The sequence below is a fragment of the Neophocaena asiaeorientalis genome, unplaced genomic scaffold (genome assembly GCF_003031525.2).
Source record: "Neophocaena asiaeorientalis asiaeorientalis breed wild unplaced genomic scaffold, Neophocaena_asiaeorientalis_V1.1 scaffold251, whole genome shotgun sequence".
In the NCBI taxonomy this organism is placed as follows: Eukaryota; Metazoa; Chordata; class Mammalia; order Artiodactyla; family Phocoenidae; genus Neophocaena; species Neophocaena asiaeorientalis.
In genome coordinates this window covers 5,551,026-5,570,696 of record NW_020173377.1, presented here as the reverse complement: position 1 = coordinate 5,570,696, position 19,671 = coordinate 5,551,026, and the positions used below count along the sequence as shown (strand labels likewise).

Sequence of the window (19,671 nt, the reverse complement as noted above, 5' to 3'; positions counted from 1 at the left end):
AATTTTATTTTTATAACATTTCTTGGGTATTTCTTGAAATAAAAAATTATTTGCTTTCAGTATGTGACAGATGTAAGACAACTACAAAAACGTATTCAGGAATCTGAAGAAGCAGTTCAATTTATTAATAAAGAAGAGGAACTTTTCAGATGGGAACTGACAAAATATCCTGAACTGGATAAATTAAAAGTTAACATTGAGCCCTATCAGAAGTTTTTTAATTTAGTTTTGAAGTGGCAACGAACAGAAAAACGGTAATTTCTGGTAATGTAATAAAAAATTAAGTAAAGATATAAAGAGATTTATAAAATGTACATTGATTTTTGTTGTTGTTGTTGGCTAGGTGTTTAAAAGTAGGATTTATCTGTCCATTTGAAAGAGAAACCAAATATTATATAGGAGAAGCATCAAATGTTGCTAAGGCGCCACCTAGCCTTACTAATATAATATCTAAAGTCTCACCTGGGTTTTCCAGAGTTGATTCATTTTTTAATCCAATTAATTCATTTGACTCATTCATCTGACACTAAGAATTAGAAGTATGGAGTCAAATCAGCATTTCATCTGGATACTGTTAGTTGTCCGTTTACAGTCTGATTCATATTTTTGCACCTGCAGCATAGCTGAAATTGTGGTTTTAGTATTGTCTGTCATCATTCTATCTGTGTGACTGAGAAAAACTGTTAATTGCTCTTGTTCTCAGTTGTTTCTATTATAAAATGAAGGGCCTAGCCTAAAGAATCTCTAAGGCCTTTTCACACACCAGAAGTCTCTGAGTTTAATATTTTTTTAATTAAAATATCCTATTTTTTTCACTTAATTTTAATTCTGTTTTTAATCATTCTTCCTTAGTCTTTTTTTAAAAATAAATTTATTTATTTGTTTGTTTATTTTTGACTGTGTTGGGTCTTCATTGCTGCACACAGGGTTTTTCTAGTTGTGGCGAGCGGGGGCTACTCTTCATTGTGATGTGCGGGCTTCTCATTGCAGCAGCTTCTCTTGTGGAGCACGGGCTCTAGGCGCGCAGGCTTCAGTAGTTGTGGCTCGTGGGCTCTAGAGCACAGACTCAGTAATTGTGGCTTGCGGGCTCTAGAGCACAGACTCAGTAGTTGTGGCGCACAGGCTTAATTGCTCCACAGCATGTGGGATCTTCCTGGACCAGGGGTCAAACCCGTGTCCCCTGCATTGGCAGGCAGATTCCTAACCACTGCGCCACGAGGGAAGCCCCTCTGAGTTTAATATTACTTTTTCTTTCAATTCAGGTGGATGGATGGAGGGTTTTTGGACCTTAATGGGGAAAGCATGGAAGCTGAAGTAGATGAATTTTCCCGAGAAATTTTTAAGACTCTGAAATTTTTCCAAACAAAGCAAAAGAAGGAATTACAAGAAAAAAGAAAGGCAGCAAAAAGACGATCTCTGGGAGAAGAGAAACTTGAAGAAGAACCAAAAGAGAATCCTACTATTACTATGTGCACTGCAGTAATGGAACAGATAAAGGTTATTAAGGTATAAACACATTTAATGACATTTTTAAAAGCCCTGGTAGAGTTGTTTGCATCAAGTGCTAGTGAAGAGAAATGGAAAAACTGGAAAGCAAGACCAAAGCTGAATCCAGAAAACTTGACCTATTAATACATGCTTCATTCTTTCCTGATGATGTCATTGAAATCAATCCCTTCATAGAACAATACTTAACAAATAGAAAAGACTGTAATGACCAGTTACAATGATTTGAAGAGGGTAAAAAATTACTAGAATAAACAAGTTAGCCTATACTATGGGCAGCAACCCAGGGTACCAATTAGCTGAGAAAGGTTTGGGGTCACACTACCTAGTTTTATATCACAATTCTGCACTTGGTAATGGCAATATGCCACTTGTGCAAGATATTTAACTTCTCATGCCTCAGTCACCTCATTTATAGATAGAGGATAATAACAGTTTTTGTGACAGTAAATAATACATCTACGTTCCCAAGGCAGTACTGGCAGTGGTTCTAGTGGTAGTGCCAATTTTCCACTGTCGGCATGCTCAGAGTGCAAACTCTGCTTTTCAACATTGTTCCTGTCTGTGTCTAGCACTCTCAGATATACTATGAGCTACCTGAAAAATTTTTTAAAGTAACTACTTAAAATTTTTTTCAATATTTAATAAATTTTCATGGTTTAAAAATATAAAAAGACATACCTGAACGGTCTCCTTGCTGTGTTTCTCACCTGTTATTAGGTTATCAATGTTACTACTTTCTGTTGTATACTTCAGAGTTTTTTTACATGTATAACAATGTGAATATATATTCTAATCCTTCCATCTTTTTACATAAAAATAGCATACTGAAAAAAAATAGCATACTGTTTATATTATTTCCCCCCTTTGTTTTAATTTATCTTGGAGACCTTTTCTTATTGTATATAGAGTGTTTTCATTCTTTTTTACACCTATAAATACTATATATTGGTGTAAAATTTCTGTGTGTGAAGGTGTGACTGTAAGGTAAATTGCCAAAGAGTAAATTCCAGGTTAAAATCTACAGTTGAATTACCTTCTGTATGGGTTTTACCAGTATGTACTCTCACCAACCTTGACAACAGAATATCATCAAACTTGGGTGTTTGTTAATCTGCTAGAAGAATTTCATTTTTCTTATTACATAAAATGTTAAGCCTAAATTAATGTATTTAAGAATATTTTGTATTTCTTTGCCTGTGAACTATTTGGTCTTCTTGTCTATTTTTTAAATTGAATTAATGGTCTTTTTCTTACTGATTTCTAGTCAGTAAGAAACAGGAATAGGGAGATTAGGCTTTGTATGTTAATATTAATAGTATGTTAATATTTTATTGAAGATTTTTGAGATTATGTTCAGAAGCGATGTTGGTCTTAATTTTCTTTTCTTGTAATATCTTTGTCAGGTTTTGCTATCAGGATTATGTTGGCCTTATGAAACAAATGGGAAGTTTTATCTCTATTTTCCAAAAGAGTTTTGTATAAAATTATTATTATCTCTTTCTTAAATATCTTAGAGAAACGTTTACTAGTGAAACCATTGACCTGGAGCTTCATGGGAAGGATTTTGAAAACAGATTTAATTTTTAAAATAGATATAGGGATATTCAGATTTGTGTTAATTTTGTGTCAATTTTGGTAAATTGTATTTTTCAAGGAATTTTTCCATTTTCTAAAGTTGTTAAATTTATTGCCATAAAGTTGCTCATAATATTTATTTATTATCTTTTAATGTTGGTGGAATCTATAGGGATAACTCCTTTTTCATTCCAAATATTAATAATTTTAATTTTCTCTCTTTTTTCTTCATCAGCCTAGTTAGGGATTTAGTTACAGTTTATTGTTAACATTTAAGCCTTTGGTCATTTTTGTTTTGTTTTGTTTTCTGGTACGCGGGCCTCTCACTGTTGTGGCCTCTCCCGTTGCGGAGCACAGGCTCCAGATGCTCAGGCTCAGCCGCCATGGCTCATGGGCCCAGCCGCTCTGCGGCATGTGGGATCTTCCCGGACCGGGGCACAAACCCGTGTCCCCTGCATCGGCAGACAGACTCTCAACCACTGTGCCACCAGGGAAGCCCGCCTTTGGTCATTTTTTAATTTATCTAAATGATATTCCTCCTTTCCTTTCTTATCAGCACCATCCATTATTCCTATCTTCATAGCAGTGCATCATCATGTACTCTGAAAGTCATCTTGAAATGGAAAATAAACAAATTGTCCCATACCACTAGTAGTATCACTAAATTTTTTCCTTGCTATTTTCTTTTCTTTTCTTTCCTTTTTTTTTTTGGCCGCAGCATGTGTAATCTTAGTTCCCCGACCAGGGATAGAACCCATGCCCTCTGCAGTGGAAGCACAGAGTCTTAACCACTGGACTGTCAGGGTATTCCCATCCTTACTATTCTCTTCTTATTCTTTTTAGCCTCTTAATGTTGGAAAGTCTTAGGGCTAAGTCATTGGTCCTTTTCTTTCTCTACCCTCACTGTCTTGATGATTTCATCAATCTCATCAAAAATATAGATGACTTTAAATACCATCTATATGCTAGCAACTCCCAAATGTTTAACTCCAGTCCAGACCTTTCTTCCAAACCCAAGATTCATATCTATAACTTCCTACTTGTAATTTTCCCTTGGATGTCCAATACACATGGCAAACTCAAAATTCATTTTTCCCAGTGACACCAATCTGGTCCAAATTCCATCTTCTTTTACATCTATTTCTACAAAAAGGTCCTGTTGGGACTCCCTGCTTCTACCTTTGCCCCAACCCCTATCCCATTATCTGTTTAAAATATAGCGACTAGGGACTTCCCTGGTGGCACAGTGGTTGGGAGTCCGCCTGCTAGTGCGGAGGATGTGGGTTCTAGCCCTGGTCTGGGAGGATCCCACATGCTGCGGAGCAGCTGGGCCCGTGCACTGCAAATACTGAGCCTGCTGCCTAGAGCCCATGCTCCGCAACAAAAGAAGCCACCGCGGTGAGGGGCCCACGTACCACCGCAGCAGCAAAGACCCAACACAGCCAAAAATAAATTAATTAATTAAAAAAAATATATATATAGCAACTAGAGTAAACTTAAGTCTATGGTTCTCCAATTTAAAAAAATTTACCTTATTAATTATTATTTACAAAAAACATGAAAACGTGACTGTCATACAAAAATAAAAATGAACATGTGTCAAATATTTTATTCTATTTATTAATTAATGGGAGAACCACTAAGGTGGTAAGGCTGGTTCAAAGAGCATTTGAGGGGCTGAGTATTTATAGACAATTTAGTAAAGGAATGTTGGCAAAAGTTGCTAGTATTGATATAAGGCTGGTTAATGTCATACAGGACAATAAACTCTAACATTTGGAATTATCCTTCTTAGTAGACAGAAATTACTTGCATTTCTACTGGTCAAATCTACAAATTAACATGTAATTTCTCAGTCTGGGACTTTAAGTAGTAAACAGTGAGTTGAACAAAATACACTCTTTAAACAGTTAAATTTTCCTTAGGTGACCCTGTACCCCATATGGCATTGAAAGGACATACCACCTCCCTCTTTTTCCCCAAGTTTTAAAATAATTTTTATTAACGTCTGCTGTAAAACCCCAAATTTGGGGAAACAGTGCTCTATAATATGATACTGGAAACAAAGTCATTGCTGGGTAATGTTGGTTGTTTGCTTTCTTTTTAAAAATTATTTTATTTTATTATATAGCCGGTTCTTATTACTTATCTATTTTATACATGTTAGTGTATATATGTCAATCCCAATCTCCCATCATCCCACCACTCTCTCTTCCCCCCTCTTGATGTCCATACATTTGTTGTCTACATCTCTGTCTCTATTTCTGCCTTGCAAACCAGTTCATTTATAGTAATATTCCATTGTATATATGTGCCACATCTTCTTTACCCATTCATCTGTCGATGGACACTTAAGTTGCCTCCATGTCGATGGCTATTGTAAATAGAGCTGCAGTGAATATTGTGGTACGTGACTCTTTTTGAATTATGGTTTTCTCAGAGTATATGCCCAGTAGTTGGATTGATGGGTCATATGTAGTTCTATTTTGAGTTTTTTAAGGAACCTCCATACTATTCTAAATAGTGGCTGTATCAATTTACATTCGCACCAACAGTGCAAGAGGGTTCCTTTTCTCCATACTCTCTTCAGCATTTATTGTTTGTCGAATTTTTGATGGTGGCCCTTCTGATGGGTGTGAGGTGATACCTCATTGTAGTTTTGATTTGCATTTCTCTAATGATTAGTGATGTTGAGCATCCTTTCATGTGTTTGTTGGCAATCTGTATATCTTCTTTGGAGAAATGTCTATTTAGGTCTTCTGCCCATTTTTGGGTTGCGTTTGTTTTTTTGATATTGAGCTGCATGAGCTGCTTGTAAATTTTGGGGATTAATCCTTTGCAAGTTGCTTCATTTGCAAATATTTTCTCCCATTCTGAGGGTTGTCTTTTCATCTTGTTTATGGTTTCCTTTGCTGTGCAAAAGCTTTTAAGTTTCATTAGATACCATTTGTTTATTTTTGTTTTTATTTCCATTTCTCAGGAGGTGGTCTAAAAGGATCTTACTATGATTTATATCATAGAGTGCTCTGCCTATGTTTTCCTCTAAGAGTTTGATAGTCTGGCCTTACATTTAGGTCTTTAATCCATTTGGAGTTTATTTTTGTGTTTGGTGTTAGGTAGTGTTCTAATTTCATTCTTTTACATGTAGCTGTCCAGTTTTCCCAGCACCACTTATTGAAGAGACTGTCTTTCCTCCATTGTATACTCTTGCCTTCTTTATCAAAGATAAGGTGACCTTATGTGTGTGGGTTTATCTCTGGGCTTTCTATCGTGTTCCACTGATCTATATTTCTCTTTTTGTGCCAGTACCATACTGTCTTGTTTACTGTAGCTTTGTAGTATAATCTAAAGTCAGGGAGCCTGATTCCTCCAGCTCCATTTTTCTGTCTCAAGATTGCTTTGGCTGTTTGAGGTCTTCTGTGTTTCCATAAAAATTGTGAAGTTTTTTGTTCCAGTTCTGTGAAAAATGCCATTGGTATTTTGATAGGGATTGCATTGAATCTGTAGATTGCTTTAGGTAGTATAGTCATTTTCACAATGTTGATTTTTCCAGTTCAAGAACACAGTATATCTCTCCATCGTTTGTAGCATCTTTAATTTCTTTCATCAGTGTCATAGTTTTCTGTATACAGGTCTTTTGTCTCCATAAGTAGGTTTATTCCTAGGTATTTTATTCTTTTTCTTGTAGTGGTAAATGGGAGTGTTTCCTGAACTTCTCTTTCAGATTTTTCATCATTAGTGTATAGGAATGCAAGAGGTTTCTGTGCATTAATTTTGTATCTTGCTACTTTACCAAGTACATTGATTAGCTCTAGTAGTTTTCTGGTAGCATCTTTAGGATTCTCTATGTATAGTATCATGTCATCTGAAAACAGTGACACATTTACTTCATCTTTTCCGATTTGGATTCCTTTTATTTCTTTTTGTTCTCTGATTGCTGTGGCTAAAACTTCCAAAACTATGTTGAAGAATACTTGTGAGAGTGGACAACCTTGTCTTGTTCCTGATCTTAGAGGAAATGGTTTCTTCAGTTTTTCACTATTGAGAACGATGTTGGCTGTGGGTTTGTCGTGTATGGCCTTTATTATGTTGAGGTAAGGTCCCTCTATGCCTATTTTCTGGGGTTTTTTATTATAAATCGGTGTTGAATTTTGCCAAAAGCTTTTTCTGCATCTATTGAAATGATCATATTGTTTTTCTCCTTCAATTTGTTAATATGGTTTATCACATTGATTGATTTGCATATATTGAAGAATCCTTGCATACCTGGGATAAACCCCACTTGATCATGGTGTATGATCCTTTTAATGTGTTGTTGGATTCTGTTTGCTAGTATTTTGTTGAGGATTTTTGCATCTATATTCATCAGTGATATTGGTCTGTAATTTTCTTTTTTTGTAGTATCTTTGGTTTTCGTACCAGGATGATGGTGGCCTTGTAGAGTGAGTTTGGGAGTGTTCCTTCCTCTGCAATTTTTTGGAAGAATTTGAGAAGGATGGGTGTTAGCTCTTTTCTAAATGTTTGATAGAATTCACCTGTGAAGCCATCTGGTCCTGGACTTCTGTTTGTTGGAAGGTTTTTAATGACAGTTTCAATTTCATTACTTGTGATTGGTCTGTTCATATTTTCTATTTCTTCCTGGTTCAGTCTTGGAGGGTTATATCTGTCTAAGAATTTGTCCATTTTTTCCAGGTTGTCCATTTTATTGGCATAGAGTTGCTTGTAGTAGACTCTTAGTATGCTTTCTATTTCTGCGGTGTCTGTTGTAACTTCTCCTTTTTTATTTCTAATTTTATTGATTTGAGTCCTCTCCCTCTTTTTCTTGATGAGTCTGGCTAAAGGTTTATCAATTTTGTTTATCTTCTCAAATACCCAGTTTTCTGTTTTATTGATCTTTGCTATTGTTTTCTTTGTTTATATTTCATTTATTTCTTCTCTTATCTTTATGATTTCTTTCATTCAACTTACTTTGGGTTGGTTTGTTCTTCTTTCTCTAGTTCCCTTAGGTGTAAGGTTAGATTGCTTATTTGAGATTTTTCTTGTTTCTTGAGGTAGGCTTGTATAGCTATAAACTTCCCTCTTAGAACTGCTTTTGCTGCATCCCATAGGTTTTAGATCATCATGTTTTCATTGTCATTTGTCTCTAGGTATTTTTTGATTTCCTCTTTGATTTCTTCAGTGATCTCTTGGTTATTTAGTAACGTATTGTTTAACCTCCACATGTTTGTGTTTTTTACATTTTTTCCCCTGCAATTGATTTCTAATCTCATAGTGTTGTGGTCAGAAAAGATGCTTGATATGATTTCAGTTTTCTTAGATTTACCAAGGCTTGATTTGTGACCTAAGATGTGATCTATCCTGGGGAATGATCCATGTGCACTTGAGAAGAAAGTGTAACCTGCTGTTTTTGGATGGAATGTCCTATAAATATCAATTCAATCTATTTGGCCTATTGTGTCATTTAAAGCTTTGTTTCCTTATTAATTGTCTGTCTGGGTGATCTGTCCATTGGTGTAAGTGAGGTGTTCAAATCCCCCACTATTATCATGTTACTGTCAATTTCCTCTTTATAGGTGTTAGCATTTGCCTTTTGTATTGAGGTGCTCCTGTGTTGGGTGCATATATATTTGTAATTGCTATGTCTTCTTCTTTGATTGTTCCCTTGATCATTATATAGTGTCCTTCCTTGTCTCTTGTAACATTCTTTATTTTAAAGTCTATTTTATCTGATATGAGTATTGCTACTCCAGATTTCTTTTGATTTCCATTTGCATGGAGTTTCTTTTTCCATCCCCTCACTTTCAGTCTGTACGTGTCCCTAGGTCTGAAGGGGGTCTCTTGTAGACAGCATATATATACAGGTCTTTTTTTTTGTATCCATTCAGCGAGCCTGTGTGTTTTGGTTGGAGCATTTAATCCATTCACATTTAAGGTAATTATCGATATGTATCTTCCTATTACCATTTTCTTAGTTGTTTTGGGTTTGTTATTGTAGGTCCTTTGCTTCTTTTGTGTTTCCCACTTAGAGAAGTTCCTTAAACATTTGTTATAGAGGTGGTTTGGTGGTGCTGAATTCCCTTAGCTTTTGCTTGTTTGTAAAGCTTTTGATTTCTCTGTTGAATCTGAATGAGATCCTTGCTGGGTATAGTAATCTTGGTTGGAGGTTCTTCCCTTTCATCACTTTAAATATATCGTGCCACTCCCTTCTGGCTTGTAGGGTTTCTGCTGAGATATCAGGTTTTAACCTTATGGGAGTTCCCTTGTATGTTATTTGTTGTTTTTCCCTTTTTGTTTTTAATAATTTTTCTTTGTCTTTCATTTTTGTCAGTTTGATTACTATGTGTCTCAGCATGTTTCTCCTGGGTTTATCCTGCCTGGGACTCTGTACGTTCTGGAATTGGGTGTTTATTTCCTTTACCATGTTAGGGAAGTTTTCGACTATAATCTCTTCAAATATTTTCTCTGGTCCTTTCTCTCTCTCTTCTCCTTCTGGGACCCCTATAATGCAAATGTTGGTGCATTTAATGTTGTCCTAGAGGTCTCTTAGGCTGTCTTCATTTCTTTTCATTTTTTCTTCTTTATCCTGTTCCACGGCAGTGAATTTACCATTCTGTCTTCCAGGTCATTTATCCGTTCTTCTGCATCAGTTATTATGCTATTTATTCCTTCTAGTGAATTTTTTAAAATATATTTATTTTATTTATTTATTTTTGTCTGAGTTGGGTCTTCATTGCTGCACACGGGCTTTCTCCAGTTGTGGCGAGTGGGGGCTACTCTTCATTGTAGTGCGCGGGCTTCTCATTGTGGTGGCTTCTTTTGTTGAGGAGCACGGGCTCTATGCATGAGGGCTTTAGTAGTTGTGGCATGTGGGCTTAGTAGTTGTGGCTCATGTGCTCCAGAGTGCAGGCTCAGTAGTTGTGGTGCATGGGCTTAGTTGCTCCATGGCATGTGGGATCTTCCCGGACAAGGGCTCGAGCCTGTGTCCCCTGCATTGGCAGGCGGATTCTTAACCACTGTGCCAACCAGGGAAGCCCTTTTCTAGTGCATTTTTTATTTCGGTTATTGTATTGTTCATCTCTGTTTGTTCTTTAATTCTTGTAGGTGTTTGTTCTTTAATTCTTCTAGATCTTTGTTAAACATTTCTTTCATCTTCTCAATCTTTGCCTCCATTTGTTTTCCGAGGTCCTTGATCATCTTCACTATCATTATTCTTAATTCTTTTTCTGGAAGGTGGCTTATCTCCACTTCATTTAGTTGTTTTTCTGGGGTTTTATCTTGTTCCTTCATCTGGTACATGGTCCTCTGCCTTTTCATTTTGTCTTTTTGTGAATGTGGTTTTCATTCCACAGGCTACAGGATTGTAGTTCTTGCTTCTGCTGTCTACCCTCTGGTGGACAAGGCTATCCGGTTGATTGCTTTCATATCTGAATAAAAATTGTTATGTATTTATTATTTTATCATTAGTTTACTGTTTTTTCTTTGTTATTGGCTTGACTTTTTAATGATAGATTTATTGAGATATAATTCACATATAAAAGTTCACCTTTTAAATTATGCACTTCAGTGGTTTCTTAGAATATTCACAGAGTTGTGTGATCATCACCACTATCTAATTTTAGAACAACTTCCTTGCTCCAAAAAGTAAGCCCCTGACCATTAGTAGTCACTGTCCATTCCCTCCTCCTCCCAGGCCCTGGTGTCCTATGAATCTACTTTCTGTCTCTATGGATTTATCGATTCCAGACATTTCATATAAATGGAATCATGTTGTTATATGGCCTTGGTGACTGACTTCTTTCTCCCTAGCATGTTTTCAAGGTTAATCCATGTGGTAATATGCCTCATACTCCATTCTTTTTTCTTTTTCTTTTTTTAAATATTTATTTATTTGGCTGCGCCAGGTCTTAGTTGCGGCCTGTGGGATCTAGTTCCCTGATCAGGGATTGAGCCTGGGCCTCCTGCATTGGGAGTGTGGAGTCTTAACCACTGGACTGCGAGGGAAGTCCCCATTCTTTTTTATTGATAAATAATATTCCATTATATGGATATACCCATATTTTGTTTATCCATTCATCACTTAATGGACATTTGTGTTGTTTCTACTTTTTAGCCATTATGAGTAATGTTGCTATGAGTATTTATGTACAAATGTTCGTGTGCTTATATGTTTCACTTGACTTGGGTGTATATGTAGAAGTGGCATTGCAGGGTCTCATGGTAATTCTATGTTTAACTTTTTGAGGAACTGCAGACTGTCTTCCGAAGTGGCTGCACTCTTCCCACTTGCAATGCATGGGAGTTCCAGTTTGTCCACATCCTTGCCAACTTGTTATTGTCCATCTTTTTTTTTTTTTTTTTTTTGTGGTATGCGGGCCTCTCACCGTTGTGGCCTCTCCCGTTGCAGAGCACAGGCTCCGGACGTGCAGGCTCAGCGGCCATGGCTCACGGGCCCAGCTGCTCTGTGGCATGTGGGATCCCTCCGGACCGGGGCACGAATCCTTGTCCACTGCATCGGCAGGCAGACTCTCAACCACTGTGCCACCAGGGAAGCCCTGTCTATCTTTTTGATTATGGCCATCCCAATGTGCGTGAAGAGGTGTCTCATTGTGGTTTTGATTTGCATTTACCTGATAACTAATAATGCTGAGCATCTTTTCATATGCATATTGGCCATTTCTATGTTTTCTATGGAGAAGTGTGTGTTCAGATCCTTTGCCCATTTTTAAATTGGGTTACTTATCTCTTTTTATTCAGTTGTACAAAATCTTTATATATTCTAGATACAAGTCGCTTATTAAATATAGATTAATTGATCAGAAGTGTGCGGATTTATTTTTCTGGGCTCTCTATTCTGATCCGTTGATCTATGTGTCTGTTTTTGTGCCAGTATAATATTGTTTTGATTACTGTATCATTGTAGTATAGTTTGAAATCAGGGAACATGATACCTTCAGCTTTTTTTTTTTTTTTCTGTATTTTTGGCTGCGTTTTATTTTGGTCTTCATTGCTGCACGCAGGCTTTCTGTAGTTGCGGCAAGCAGGGGTTACTCTTCATTGCAGTGTGTGGGCTTCTCATTGCCGTGGCTTCTCTTGTTGGGGAGCACAGGCTCTAGGCATGCAGGCTTCAGGAGTTGTGGCACATGGGCTTAGTTGCTCCATGGCATTTGGGATTTTCCTAGACCAGGGCTTGAACTCATGTCCCCTGCATTGGCAGGCAGACTCTTAACCACTGTGCCACCAGGGAAACCCTGATACCTTTAGCTTTGTTCTTCCTTCTCAAGATTGTTTTGGCTCTTCAGAATCTTTTGTATTTTCATACAAATTTTAGAATTATTTGTTCTAATTCTGTGAAAATCCCTGTTGGTATTTTGATAGGGATTGCATTAAATCTAGATTGCCTTGGGGGACATAGTTATTTAAAAAATACTAATTCTTCCAATCTATGAGCATGGTGTATCTTTCCACCTGTTTGTGTAGATTTATTCTCAGGGGTTTTATTCTTTTTTGTATGATCATAAGTGGGGTTATTTTCTTAAATTAATTTTAATTTTAAATTAATTTTCTTAAATTCCCTTCCTGATAGTTCATTGTTAGTGTATGGAAATGCAAACCATTTCTGTATGTTAATTTGGTATCCTGTAACTTTATTGAATTCATTGATAAGTTCTATTAGTTTATTGGTGGCATGTTTAGGATTTTCTATGTCATTATCATGTCATCTGCAAATAGTGACAGTTTTATTCCTTCTGTTCCAATTTGGATTCCTTTTATTTCTCTTTTTTTTTTTTTTTTTTTTTTTTTTGCTGTACGTGGGCCTCTCACTGTTGTGGCCTCTCCCGTTGCGGAGCACAGGCTCCAGACGCGCAGGCTCAGCCACTTTGAGGCATGTGGGATCTTCCCGGACCGGGGCACGAACCCGTGTCCCCTGCATCGGCAGGCAGACTCTCAACCACTGTGCCACCAGGGAAGCCCCCTTTTATTTCTTTTTCTTGTCTGATTGCTGAGGCTAGGACTTCCTATACTATGTTGAATAAAAGCAGTGAGAATGAGCAGCCTTGTCTTGTTCCTGAATTTAGAGGAAATATTTTCAGCTCTTCACCATTGAGTATGATGTTATCTGTGGGCCTGTCATATGACCTTTAATATGTTGAGTTATTATCCCTCTATACCCACTTTGTTGAGAGTTTTTATTATAAAAAGATGTCGAATTTTGTCAAAAGCTTTTTCTGCATCTATTGAGATAATCATATGATTTGTATTTTTTCATATGGTGTATCACATTGATTGCTTTGCAGATATTGAACCATCTATGTATCCTTGGGATAAATCCCACTTGATCATGATGTATGATTCTTTTAATTAATTGTTGAATTCAGTTTGCTAATATTTTGTTGAGGATTTTTGCATCTATGTTCATCAGTGATGTTTGCCTATAATTTTCTTTTTTTGTGTTGTCTTTGATTTTGGTATCCAGGTGGTGCTGATCTTGTAGTATGAGTTTGGAAGCATTCCTTTCTCAGCAAATTTTTTGGAATAGTTTCAGGAAAGGCAATCCTTCTTTAATTGTTTGATAGAATTCACCTGTGAAGCCATCTGGCCTGGACTTTTCTTTTTTAGGCATTTTTTATTATTAATTCAATTTCATTCCTGGTAATCAGTTTATTCGTATTTTCTGTTTTTTCCTGATTTGGCCTTGGAAGATTTTACATTTCTAGGAATTTATTAATTTTTTTCTAGGTTGTCTATTTTAGTGGTGTGTAATTGTTTGTGTAGTCTCTTATGGATCCTTTGTATTTCAATGGTGTCAGTTGTAACTTCTCATTCATTTCTGATTTTATTTATTTGGCCCTCTTTTTTTTTTTCTTAATGAGTCTGGTTAAAGGTTTATCAATTTTGTTTATCTTTTAAAAGTACCAGCTCTTAGTTTCACTGATCTTTTCTTTTTTCTTTTTAGTTTCTATTTTATTTATTTCCACTCTGGTCTTTATTATTTCCTTCCTGCTACTATCTTTGGGTTTTGTTTGTTTTTCTTCTCCTAGTTCCTTCAGGGTAAGTTTAGACTGTTTGAGAATTTTCTTGTTTCCTGAGATGGACTTGTTTGCTATAACCTATCCTCTTAGAACTGCTTTTACTGTGTCCCATAGATTTTGGAATGTTATGTTTTCATTTGTCTCAAGGTATTTTTAAATTTTCTACTTGAGTTTTTCAGTGACCCAATGATTCTCTCTTTTTGTGTGTATCTGTTATACGTTTCTGGTTTGTGGTTACCAGGAAGTTCCTATATAACAACAAATAGGTGTCTATTTTAAGTTGATTTCTTAAGTTTGAACACCTTACATTTTTACTAACCCTCCAAGTGTTTTATGCTTTTGATATCATATTTTACATCTTTTAATTTTTGCCATAACTACTTTGTAGATATAGATGATTTTTACTACTTTTGTCTTTTAACATTCCTACTAGATTTATAAGTGGTTGATCCAGTATTTTTACTCTATGTTTGCCTTTACCAGTGAGATTTTTCCTTTCATATTTTTTAATTTCTAGTTTTGGCCTTTTCCTTTTCCTTTAAGAAGTCCCTTTAACACTTCTTGTAACGTCTGTTTGGTGGTGATAAACTCTTTTTGCTTGTCTGTAAAACTCTTTATCTCTCCTTCAGAGATAAAGATAAATCTGAAAGATAACCTTGCCAGGTAAATTATTCTTGGTTGTAGTTTTTTTCCTTTCACCATTTTGAATATATTGTTCCACTTCCTTCTGGCCTGCAAAGTTCCTGCTGAAAAGTCTGCTCATAGTCTTATGGGAGTTCCCTTATACAGTACATAACTAATTGCTTTTCTCTTGCTGCTTTTCAGGTTCTCTCTTTATCTTTAATTTTTGTCATTTTAATTATAATGTGTCTCAGTGGGTACCTGTTTAGGTTCATCTTGTTTGGGATTCTCTGTGCTTCCTAGAGCAGGATGTTTGTTTCCTTCTCTAGGTTAGGGAAGTTTTCAGTTAATGTTTCCTCAGATAAGTTCTCTGCTCCTTTCTCTCAATTTTCCCCTTCTGGGACCCCTATAACATGAAAGTGAGTACACTTGATATTGTCTCAGAAGTCTCTTAAACTATACTCATTTTTTAAAATTCATTTTTCTTTTTTTCTGTTCAGCTTGGATTATGTCTAACACTCTGTCCTCCAGATCACTGATCTCTTCTTCTATATTATTCTATCTGCTGTAGACTCCTTCTAGTGTATTTTTCATTTCAGTTAATGTATTATTTAGCTCTGATTTGTTCTTCTTTATGTTTTCTAACTCTTAGTTAAAATTCTGTGTTCATCCATTCTTCTGAGTTCAGTGAGCATCTTTATGATTATTACCTTGAACTCATTATTGAGTAGATTGCTTATTTGCATTTAATTTAGTTCTTTTTCTGAGATTTTGTCTTGTTCCTTTGTTTGGAACATATTCCTCTTGCCTCCTCATTTTACCTAATTCCCTATGTTTATTTCTATATATTGGATAGGACTGTTATGTCTCTTGATCTTGGAGAAGTGACATTATATAGGAGACATCCTATGAGCTCAGCAGCACACTCCCTCCTGGCTACTAGACCTTATGCTCCAGGGGTGTCCTCTATTCATGTTGCATGCTCCCTTCTGTTGTGGAAGAGCTAACTGTTGATGGCATATTGGTTGGTGGGGCTGGCCCTTGGCCTGTCTGGCTGTGATGCTCTGACTCATGCAGTTGTTGTGGGTGCCCTGGTGGGCAGGGCAGTCTCCTGGTGAGGCTGACTGTGTAGCTGGGCAATGCACCCTCTTCGGGACCACAGGTAGGTGGGGTAGGATCCCTATGCATTTGACTATGTGGCCTGGTGGTGCAGAATTGCTGTGGGCCCTCTGGTGCACAGGGCAAGCCCCCAGCACTAATAGGCTAGAGGGAGGATTTCTAAATGGTGCTTGCCAGTGCTGGAGTCAGTCCAATAGAACAAGATCCCAAAAATGGCTGCCACCAGCATCTCCATCCCCAGGGGGAGTCCCAGAGGCCTCCTGCCTCTCTGGTAGGCTCTCCAAGATCAGCAAGTGGGTCTGGCACAGGTGACTTTCAAACTACTGTCTTTTTGCTGGGACTTGGACCATGTAAGATTTTGCCTGTGCCCTTTAAGAGTGGAATCTTTTTCCTTTAGCCCTCCATCTCTCCTGAATGGAATCCCCACTGGTTTTCAAAGCCAGACATTCTGGGGGCTTGTCTTCCCAGTGCAAGACCTCCAGGATGGGGAGGCTAACGTGGGTCTCAGACCCCTTGCTCCTCGGAGAGGACCTCTGCAGTGGTGATGTCCTTTTCATTTGTGTGTCACCAACCTTAGAGTTTGGCTCCTGACAAGATTGCATCTCCACTCCCCTACCCATCTTATTGTCACTCCTTTATATCTGTCATTTTGGAAAATCTTTTCTGCTACTCTTCAGGTCATTCTCATAGATAGTTGCTCTATAAAGTAGTTATAATTTTGTGCTGTGCTCATAGGAGGAGGTGAATTCAGGGTCTTGCGATTCTGGCATCTTGATCCCCCTCCTCCCCCATATCTTTTATTTATTTACATTATCTCAGTGGCTGAGACACTCAATACAGTGTTGATTAGAAGTATTAATAATGGGTATGCTTATCTTGTTCCTAATTTTAAAGGAAGTGTTATAATGTCAGTATCAAAAGTGATGAACTGGGCTTCCTTGGTGGTGCAGTGGTTGAGAGTCCGCCTGCCGATGCAGGGGACATGGGTTCATGCCACGGTCCAGGAGGATCCCGCATGCCGTGGAGCAACTGGGTCCGTGAGCCATGGCCGCTGAGCCTTCATGTCCGGAGCCTGTGCTCCGCAATGGGAGAGGTCACAACAGTGAGAGGCCCACTTCCGCAAAAAAAAAAAAAAAAAAGTGATGAACTAAGTGTTTTTGCTGGATATTTAATTTTTATTTCCAAACAGTTACACTTTGGCATTTTGTTTCAGGCTTTTTGCCATTTATGTTTTGTGTGTGAGTTTATAACTATATATTATATTATGTTGTGTTGTACTATATTTTTCTCCATATAATATATAGAATAAACTTAACTTTGTATTTCCATAATAATAATATGACAGTTTTAATTACTGTAGTTTTATCATATACTTTAATATCTTATAGAACATTTATATCCCCCCTTTTTCTTACTCTTATAGTTTTCCTGGCTATTTCTACATGTTTGTTTGTGCAGATGAACTTTAGAATAATTTTATTACTTTTTCTCCCCTTCCAAATCTAATTGGGATTTTGATTGGACTCATTAAGTATATTACCTAATTTCAAGTGTATGTGTATGGAATTCAAATGAGTGACTCATTACTGTTTCTATTTTCACCATTAGGAATACATCCCTACTGTCTCCATCCTATGCAATCCAGGAATGAGAACACGTCACTGGAAGCAGTTATCAGAAATTGTAGGCTATGACTTAACTCCAGACTCTGGAACTACAATGAGGAAAGTTTTAAAATTAAACCTTACACCATACTTGGAAAAATTTGAAGTTATAAGTGCGGGTGCAAGCAAGGTAAATATGAAGATCAACTGAAATACTTTATTTGATGAGTTTGTTAATCAAATAATCATAGTTTTTGTTGTGGTTGAATGTATAGTACTGGCTAGCAGTGGGAGGAGATGGGGTAAAGTGGTAGAAGACCACTCTTATTTTTCCCCACAAAGTGTCTGCTTCTCTATGATTTCCTTGTCCCGAATCCAGAGTAGAAATGGTTCCTTTGACCTCTTGTTAATTCTGCCACATTCTGATATGCATGGATGATATGCTAGTCTTGATATATAATTGCTCCATTAAGAATGGAAATAGATGCATGTGTGTGTGGCATGTGATGTGTGTGTATTCTAGCAGAGTAAGTAAGGCCGTCTAGTGTTCTCAAAATACACTGAAAACGTCTTCAGACTATAGACTGCAGAAAAGCCACTTCAGGGAAAATCCATCAGGTCTTTCATTCTGCTGTCTATTTTAATACTGATAGCAGTAGTTTTCAGAGCAAGTGAATTTTTAAAAACTACATTGTCATTTTCCATAGGAATTTTTTAATTGTTTAAAAACTTTTCTAACTTACAGACAATTGCAGATTACCTTACAAAAATTGCTGTGTAATGCACTAAATTCTTTCTTCTTTTTCTCATTTAGGAATTTTCATTAGAGAAATCCATGAATACAATGATAGGAACTTGGGATGATACTGCTTTTCATATAAGTCTATATCGTGATACTGGAGTCTGTATTCTTTCTTCAGTAGACGAAATTCAGGCTCTCCTTGATGATCAAATTATAAAAACGCAGACAATGAGAGGCTCACCTTTCATCAAACCATTTGAAAAGGAGATCAAGGTATGTTAAATATGATAGTCAACTCCTGGTCATTTATAAAAACTGCAATCTTATTACATATATGCTCTTGTGAAAATAAGTCAGTTTGTTGGATAGCTTTGGTGAAATATAGAAACAGGTAACTTAAAATTAATGTGAAAATATATAGAACAGATGAGCCATTAACTCTAATGATTTTTAAAAGAACAAATGATATTTTTATTAAGAAAAATCTTCTCCAGTGACAGTGATAGATTTGGAAGGAAAAAGGTATTATTTAATCTAACTGTAGACAGCCTAGACCCTGTTTCATACTATATTCTTTTTTTATTCCACTTTACTGAGTATTTTATTGACATAATCTTTGACCGAGAAACAAAGTTTTCAAAATGTCTTTTCTTATAGGCAGAAAATCAATCTGGTTATTTTAATAAATATAATTGTGCAAAATGGTTGGCTGAGCAGTTAAAGAATAGCTGCTGTCATTATTTAGTGGTTGTGAGGCAGGAAAATGGTCTTGAACATGGAGGAGAAAAGAAGAAATAAATTTTCAACACTGGTGGTGCTATAAAGAAATGGTATTAAAGTGAAAGAACCAATATAATAATTTTGAGTTTATGCAGGAGTGTTATGTTATAAAACAAAATACTTTGGACATTTCTTACTTTTTTTATAGAATTCAATAGCAGATAAGACAAAACATGAATTTTACACTCTGAATTAAAATAAATATTTTCTTCAAAGGGCAATGAATAAATTCTCATTTAAAGATTGTTTCAAGTTGATGCTAATCTTCTTTCTTTTTTTGTAACATCTTTATTGGAGTATAATTGCTTTACAATGGTGTGTTAGTTTCTGCTTTATAACAAAGTGAATCAGCTATACATATACATATATCCCCATATCTCCTCCCTCTTGCGTCTCCCTCCCACTCTCCCTATTCCATCCCTCTAGATGGACACAAAGCACAAAACTCCCTGTGCTATGTGGCTGTTTCCCACTAGCTACCTGTTTTACATTTGGTAGTGTATATATATATATGTCCATGCCACTCTCTCACTTCATACCATCTTACCCTTCCCCCTCCCCATGTTCTCAAGTCCATTCTCTACGTCTGTGTCTTTATACCTGTCCTGCCCCTGGGTTCTTCAGAATCATTTTTTCTTTTCTTTTTTTTTTAGATTCCATATATATGTGTTAGCATACGGTATTTGTTTTT

At 36.6% G+C, this 19,671-nt stretch overlaps 1 protein-coding gene across 1 annotated transcript in view; it reads left to right on the top strand.

Moving 5' to 3' along the window:
- The window catches only part of DNAH12 (dynein axonemal heavy chain 12), a 226,941-nt gene that overhangs the window by 77,810 nt on the left and 129,460 nt on the right, over positions 1–19,671 (top strand). Inside the window, exons 17-20 of the mRNA XM_024746372.1 lie at positions 61–254; positions 1,263–1,506; positions 17,463–17,648; positions 18,273–18,473. Coding sequence (XP_024602140.1) covers positions 61–254; positions 1,263–1,506; positions 17,463–17,648; positions 18,273–18,473 — 825 coding nt within the window. The remainder of the gene's footprint in view (positions 1–60; positions 255–1,262; positions 1,507–17,462; positions 17,649–18,272; positions 18,474–19,671) is intronic.